Genomic DNA, 8,279 nt, shown 5'->3' on the forward strand with positions numbered 1-8,279 from the left:
GTGTGAAGACGAGTCACGATGAGCTGATCCGCGTCGCCAACGAAAGACTCGAGCCCAGCCCGTGGCTGGCCCGTGTAGGATGGGCGGTGCACTTAAAAGGGCTCAGTGCCAGCGCACTCTAACATCACGTCCACGATGGCTAACATCACGTCCACGATGGCTGACGTCGGAAGCCATTGAACGCCCCACCATGGAATTAGGTGGGTCCGTTGAGACAAGGGCGGAAACCGTTGTTCACAGCAAGGTGGAAGCCGTTGAGATTTTCCGTAGTAAAATAGGTAAAAGTAGCATGCAATTAAAGCCACAATCGGTATAATTATAGGAACCCAGTTCTCAGTGTTTTATTCCGTGATATGAGTCCAGAAATAGGTGAATAGGGTAGTAGATGTTTTTGTGATGTCGTCCGAATCCCCGCATTAACCAGCCAATTATATAACAGGACCATCAGCCAGGCCAGAAAGCCCGACCGAGCGATGGAACGTAGGCAGGGAGGAAAGTAGATCAAGGAGAAAGTATATGGAATTAAGGGGCAGGAAGGTGAGTTTATAAAGAGAGGACAGGAGGAACCAGTCATAAACAGTAGATAGAAGAAAGTAACCAATACATGCCAAAGATGGAGCCATTCGTCCACAACACGCAGTATTCCATTTTGATATGCACATTATGTCAGTACGCCGTATTAGCCAACGAAGCCACGGCGCATTTGCGGAATAACCATCGGTCAATCCCCACCGAGGCCAGGAGCAAGGTCGCCGGATTAGTCGGCGATATTCCCGGCATCATCCGCAGCCAGGCCGATTTGCAGTCGTTTCAATACCCAGACCCCACGGTCGAGCCAGTTGCCCATATCGCACCGCCCCGGGCGGACGGTTTGCGTTGCCACGCATGCCGTTATGTGTGCCGCCGCGTGCGAAACATGCAGGAGCATTGCCGGGCAGAACACCGGTGGGCGAATGATTGGCAGAAGGGGGGCAATGTGCGCAAGAAAGCCACGGCAGTCAGAGATTTGCCGTGGACAACAGGCGTGCCATGCCAGCGTTTTTTTTTAACACGGGCCGCAAGCGGATGGTTCGAGGTCGGGCGGGGGTTAGGGGTGGCCGTTCAAAGCGAGCCATCGGGGCCGGGGACGGACGACACGGCGTGGTTCGTCACGTTGCACGAGAACCAAGAGAAGCGGTTCGAGGCCGACGCGCGCGAGGAGGTCAGTACAGTGGACGAAAAGTTGGAGCCGAACGGGTGGTTGTACCGCGTCGGGTGGACGAGGGATTTGGAAGGGTTGAACAAGACGCAGTTACAGGAGGCCACGCGACCAATTGAGGATGGCGAGGAGACGTTAGAGGCCATATGGGCCGTGTTCAACAGCGTCGCCGACAAGGCATGCGCAACAGCAGCACCGCACAAGGTCGGGCACGACGTGTTGTTCGAGGCGGAGCGGAAGGAGATCGGCCAGAAGCCGGTGCGGCCATTCGACAACCGCATGGAGGACGACACGTGGCAGCGGTACAAGGAGGTTTGGCGTAAGATGGTGAGCATATGGTTCCGCATGGACGAGTGGCCGGAGCGCGAGCGGCCGCCGTATCGGTTCACCATGCGTCAGGGGTCGTTGTGGGATGCGTTCACCAGCCGTGTCGAGGCGGATGTCGGCAGCAGGCAGGCCGCGCAGGCGGAGGAGGTCGAGAGGATGTGTTTGGACGCCATCATCGCCATCATCGAGGACCCGTACAAGCAGAGCCAAAAGGAGAGCGCGATGATCGGCGCGTTGGCGGTGTTGGGCATCCGCGAGGACGGCGGGTGGCACCAGGCGACGGAGTACACGACGAATTATTCAGCCGTGATCAAGGTGGCCAAGATGTTCGTCGTGTACCAGGCGTGGTTGGAGCGGAAGGACGAGGTGGTGGCGTTGACGGCGACCAAAGGGGCCGAGGCGGCGTACGAAGAGGCCAGCAGCGTGTTCCATTTGGTGCGCGACAAGGTGCGGCGGTTCATGACGCGGATGCCCGGGCGGCCGGACGACGAGCCCAGGGCGATGAATTGGATTTACGACGCGCGCACGTACGGGATGCATATCCGGTTTAACACGGTGGCGCCGGGGATGGTGGATTGGAGCGGCGACCGGATATCGTTCCGGCGGGTGCGGGTGCGGGTGTGCGAGTTGGCCGAGATGTTCCACGGGGTAGCGCAGGAGGCGCGGACGTTGTTGGCGCAGTTGGCGGTGGTGGACGGGGATGGGGATAGGGATAATGATCCCGACAGGGACGGGCACGGCGATGGGTACGGAGGCCGATCAGCGTTAGCAGCAGCGTTGCCCGCCATCAGGTGGGACAGCATGCACGACGACCACAGCCAGGACCGGCCGGGGTATTCGTTTTTACACGACGACCGCAACGAGGCGTGGGTGGGCAAGGGGAAGGGGTGGATCGCACGGCGCATCGCAGAGTCGGAGGCACGGCGGCGGGCGTGGTTAGACCCAACGCGAGGGGCGGCGGCGGCGGCAGTGGCAGCAGCAGCAGCAGCAGCAGCAGGACAGGCGGAGGAGGTCACGTCCAACCGCAGCGATAGCCACCACCCATACCGCGAGAGGACGGTGCAGGCATACAGACAGGCGTTGGAATCGTTCCGGGAGCGGTTGTGGATGTTGATGCACATGGTGGCAGGGCAGCCGGCGCGGGCGCCCGAGTTAGCAGGCATCAGACACAGCAACACGGCCAACGGCGGGGTCAGGAACGTGTTCGCACACGACGGCATGATATGTTTCGTCACGTCGTACCACAAGAATTACCGCCAGACGGGGACGGCCAAGGTGATACACCGGTATTTGCCGCGCGAGGTCGGCGAGTTGTTGGTGTGGTATTTATGGTTAGTGTTGCCGTTTTGGCAGCAGGTAGGAGGCATCATCCATCAGACGGACCGGAAGAGCGCATTTTTATGGGCGGACGACGTGGTTGTAAGGGGCAGGGCGGCGGGCGAGGCGAGCCGTGATAACACCAGGGGCGACGAGCGCCGCAATAACACCAAGGACAACGACGCCCGTGACAACACCGAGGACGACGACGCCCGTGACAACACCATCACAGACGAGAGCGCCAACGCCACCCCCGGCCGGGCGCCGTGGACGGACGAACGGTTGTGGACGTCAGACAAGGCAAGGCGGATCATGCAGCAGCACAGCGAGCGGTTGGTCGGCAGCAAGATCAACATCAGCGGGTGGCGGCACATGGCCGTCGCCATCGCCAACCGGTATTTGAACGAGGCGTTCGGACGGGCAGACGACAAAAACAACGACAACGACGACAACGACGACGACATAGGCGTCGAGGACAGCGCATTGGATTTGCAGGCCGGGCACGGCACGCACGTGGCGGGGATGATATACGGGCGGTTGTACCAGGAGGCACCGTTCGGCACGGCGGCGTTGCGGGACAGGTTCCGGGCCGTCAGCCGGCAGTGGCACCGGTTGTTGGGGTTCGGGGCGGAGGACCGGGGCGGCGGGGCACCCACCAAGCGGCGGCGGACGGCGACGACGGCGGCGGACGAGGAGTTCGAAGGGCAGCGGCGGCGGCGGTTCACGCGGTTGCAGTTAGCCAACGCCGGCGGGCAGTTGCGGCAGATGATGGGGGACCCGCGGGCGGCGTTCCGCGGCCAGCAGGAGCGGGTCATCCGGTCGATCATGCGCGGGGACGACCCGATCGTGCAGGTGACGGGCACGGGCGGCGGCAAGAGTTTGTCGTTCATGTTGCCGGCGTATTGCGCACCGGACGGGGTGACGATCGTCGTGACGCCGTTGGTGGCGTTGCGCACCGACATGGACGCGCGGTGTTCGAGGTCGGGGTTGGCGTCGACAACGTGGCGCGGCGGCGGGCGGGCCAACACGGCCGCAGCAACGGTGGTGTTCGTGACGCCCGAGTCGGCCGTCACGCAGGGATTCCGGGATTTCGTCGGGCGGTTGCAGCGGCGGCAGCAGTTGGACCGGGTGGTGTTGGACGAGTGCCACGTCGTGTTGGATGGGTCGAGGGGGTTCCGGCCGGCGTTGCGGGCGTTGGGGCGGACGGTGCAGGAGTTCGGGGCGCAGTTGGTGTGTTTGACGGCGACGTTGCCGCCGGCGGAGGAGCGGGAGTTTTTCGCCGTGACGGGGATCCGGCAGGAGCGGGTGCGGGTGTTCCGCGAGGCGACGACGCGGAGGAATATCGAGTATGGGGTTGTTGTCGTTGCGTTAGGGTCAGGGGGTGGGGGTCGTGGTCGTGGTCGTGGTGCGGCAAGCCACAGGCGCCGGGCAGAGTCAGGGTTAGGGTTAGGGTCAGGTCGGGAGGGTGAGGACGGCGAGTTGAGCGCCGTCGAGGAGCGCGGTTGCCAGGAGGTCAGGGATTGGTTGCGGCAGCAGCCACGCGGCAAGGCGGTGGTGTACAGCAGCACGATCGAGGGCGTCGAGCGGATGGCCGAGGCGTTGGGGTGCGCAGCGTTCCACAGCAGCATCGGCAGCACGGAGGACAAGGCGTCGAGGTTGGAGGCGTGGAGGATGGGCGACGGCGCCGATGGGGGCGTCATCGTGGCGACGAACGCGTTGGGGTTAGGCATCGACGTGCCGGACGTGCGGTTGGTGGTCCACGCGGGCATGCCGCGGCGGTTGCGGGATTTCGTCCAGGAGAGCGGGCGTGCCGGGCGAGACGGCCAGCCAAGCCGGTCGGTTGTTATATGCAGTAGGGCAGCCGTGGAGGAGAAGGAGAAGGAGAAGCAGAAGGAGAAGGAGGCAGGGGAGGCAGAGAAAGATGGGAGGGCAGCCGGAGGGGGATGGGAGGTGTCAACAAGGACATACATCAGGGGAGAGGTATGCCGGCGGATTGTGTTAGACGAGGTCATGGACGGGCGGGTGGACCGTCCAGGGTGCGAGGAGGGCGAAGAGGCATGCGACATATGCCGGCAGAGGGCGTCGGAGGTGATGTGGGTAGACGACGGGGATGGAGATATGGATAGGGACAAGGACGGGGATAGAGAGGGACATGGAGCCAGAGAAGACGAAGAGATCAGGGCCGCGTTCGAGACCAGTCAGCAAGCCAGGCAGTTCCGCCAGTGGCAGGCCAGGGCAGAGCGTTCAGGGTTAGGGGAGGAGGGGGAGACGTTCAAGCAGCAGTTGGCGCGGTGGGCGGGACGGTGCACGTATTGCGGGATACGCCGGAGAGAGAGCGACGGGCACACGTTAGACGATTGCCCAGGCCGCGGGGAGCAGGCGTGGGGGTGGACGGCGCAGTACAGGAGGCAGATGGAAGAGGCCATGTTCGACGGACGGATGATGGAGAATTTCAGCAGTTGTTTCCATTGCGGATTGCCGCAGGGTTGGTGTCGGCGATGGGAGCCGTTGGGCGAGGACGGCGGGCGGTTCACGGAGGTCGAGGGCGGTTCATGCCAGTACCAAGGGTTGATGGTTACGATGTTCGCCGTCGCAACGATCGGTGTGGGGTCGAGGGTGTACGAGGAGACGGTGAGGGCGATGCGCAGAGCGGACGGGTTAGAGGAGTGGGCATCGAGCGAGAAGGAGGTATATAAGTGGTTAGGGCAGATGATCCAATGGGGAGGGGTGCAGTCAAGCAAGTTGTGCCGGTTGACAAGCCAGTTGTGGCAGAAGGCAGTAGAGGGCGTAGCAGAGGGGTGATCAGGCAGGGCAAGGCGGGGCGAGTAGGGGCCGTACATAGGAGTACGACAGTTTAGGGTAGGGAGTAGGGAAGTATAGTAGTAAAGGATAATAGAAAACAGAGCATCAGATGTTTTTTCACACAGAAAGATTTAATAGCACAAGAGAGCAGGAGGTGGAAGATGACAAAGAGTAACAGAGGGGATGAATCATGAGCAAGGAGCAAGAAGGGGGGAATACAAGGAGCAGCAAAAGGTATAGGCAACAGTGGAAGGATGGAAAGAGCAGAGAAAGGGGCCGGAGAGAAGGGAAAAAAAAGAAGTAAAAAGGGGATGTAAGAGCGTGAATATAATACAGATGTAGTGTTAAAGATTTCAGGGCCAGTTTTAGGGTTAGATAGCATAGCAGAACAAAAGGGCAGAACAGTAAGAGGTTCGTTAACAAAGGCGAATTAGTAAGAGTATAGGAGTTATAATAAAGCAGATTCGGGGGCAAGCAGAGGGAAAGAGAATAGTATTAAGATAATAGGAAAGAGTAAAAGATTTGTTATAGAAAGAGAGCAGAGTACACCGAGAAAAATTACAGCCAAAAAGGGGTAGCAAGGTCAGCAAGAGAGGGGGAATTAAAGAATCACATACCAAAGATAGCAGATTTATACAGTAGACAGTAGTTAAAGATAAAGGGAGGTAGAAAGAAAGTAGACAGAGAGAAATAGAAATACAAACAGATAGAAGACCAAGGGGGGAAAAGTAAAAAAACGGATTTCAGTAAAAGAGAGGGAGGGAGATTCATTTAGCAGCCCATAGAGGTAGAGTATAGGGGAGCCAGGGTTAGTACACAGTAAAGGTCAGAGATAGGTTAAAGAGAAGGATTAAGGTCAGAGTAGGAATCAAAGTCAGGAATACAGCAAACAGAAGGGTCAAGAATAGGGCAGAAATAGAAGTCAGCAATAAAGCAAAGTTCAGGAGGGATAGAGTTAAGAAACAGATAATAGAGGGGACATACAATTAGCAAGCAACAAGAAAGGGGGGATCCAAGGAGCAGAGGAAAGTAGAGGCAAGAAGGGTAAAGTATAGAGAGGAGAGAAGGGATAGGGAAGACGGGAGGAATATAAAGAGCAGAGAAAGAGACAAAAGTAAAGAGGGCAAGGAGAGGAGCGAAAAGGGAACATAGGAATATAAGCATAATATAGACAGATACAGAGTTGAAGATAACAGGACCAGTTTTAGATTAGATAGCATAGTAGCATAGTATAACAAAAGGGCCGAGTAGTAAGGTGTTCGTCCGTAGAGGCGAGTTCGTAAGAGTATAGGAGTCGTTATAAAGAAGATTAGAGAGTAAATAGAGAGAGAGAGATAAGGGAGTAAGATAGTAAAAAAAGAGTTATAAGTTATTCACAAAACAAGGGTTATGTACCACGAGAAAGGTTATAAACCAAAAGGTTAGAAGAGTAAGTAAGAGAGGAGAAGTTAATAAGTAACAAACGAAAGATAGCAGATTCATAAGGTAGATAGTTAATATATATAATAGAGTAGGAAAGGGAAGAAAGGAGTTAGAGGGAGAAAGGAAACATACACAGACAGGATAACAAGGAGGAATAATAAGTAAACAGAGTTAGGTAAGAAAGAAGGAGGAAGGTTCATATAGCAACCCACAGATGGAGAGCATAAGCAAGTCAGAGATCGTACAAAGTTAAGGTTAGGGATATGTCAACAGGAAAGGGTTCGAGATAGAGCAGGATTAGAAGTTAGGATAGAGTAAAAGAAAAAGGGGGTGAGGGATAGAGCAGGAATAAGAGTTAGGGATAGAGCAGAAATAAAGGGCAGAATTAGAGCAGAGAAAAGGATAAAGGATAGGTTAAAGGAAAGGGGTTAGAAGTAAAGCAGAAATAAAAGTGAGGGTTAGAATGAAGGAAAAGGTAAGGGACAAGGCGAAAATAGAAAGTTAGAAATAGAGTAAAAATAAAAGTCAAGGATAGGGTAGAGAAAAAGGTAGGGGATAAGTTAAAAGAGTAAGGTTAGGGTTAGAGCAGAAGTAAAGGTAAAGGTTAGAATAAGGAAGAGGGTTAGAGATAGGTTAAAAGAAAAGGGTTAAGGATAGGGTAGAAATAGAAAGTTAGAAACAGAGCAGAAATAAAAGTAAGAGTTAGAGTAGAGAAAAAGTTCAAAATAGAGTAGGGATAAAAGTTAAGGATAAAGTAAAGGAAAAACAAGAGGGGTGTTTATATTAATAAAGTAAGGTAGTTAGTATAAGCAGGCATAAATAAGAGAGAGAGAGAGATTCCAGTCCAAAGCCAGAGTCAAAAGTTCCCATTCAGATACAAGTGGATGGGCAGCATTATAGAGAATTCCAAGTTCATAATATATACAGATTATATAACACCAAGATATAGAGGAATAGTAAGCACCAGATAAATTAACACAGAACAAGCCGAATAAGGTTCCAAAGACAACCATTTTATCATAAGGTCAGGGGCATGGTAAGAAGGGGAAGCAGGACACATTTTACCAGTAGGCAGGAGTACAGGGGAATCAGTTTAGGATAGGGGAGGGGTTGATAATAAGTAGATAGAGGAGATATCAAAGTAAGGAGTTCATCGCAAGGAGAATATTTCAGTACATAAGGACAGAAGGGTTAGGGAAGAAAGGGAGTAAAA

The 8,279-nt window shown here is 55.1% G+C and overlaps 1 protein-coding gene across 1 annotated transcript; it reads left to right on the forward strand.

Annotated features, from left to right (window-relative positions):
• Positions 1-613: 613 nt before the first annotated feature.
• Positions 614-5,644, forward strand: CGCS363_v015084 (Bloom syndrome protein-like protein; the record flags this gene model as incomplete). The annotated part of the gene is made up of 2 exons (XM_036646933.1): positions 614-1,011; positions 1,063-5,644. 2 exons carry the CDS (start codon positions 614-616, stop codon positions 5,642-5,644), a joined length of 4,980 nt encoding a protein of 1,659 aa, XP_036487861.1.
• Between the last annotated feature and the right edge of the window lie 2,635 nt (positions 5,645-8,279).

This window comes from Colletotrichum siamense (genome assembly GCF_013390195.1).
Source record: "Colletotrichum siamense strain Cg363 chromosome Unknown KSG_Cg363_contig15, whole genome shotgun sequence".
NCBI lineage: Eukaryota > Fungi > Ascomycota > Sordariomycetes > Glomerellales > Glomerellaceae > Colletotrichum > Colletotrichum siamense.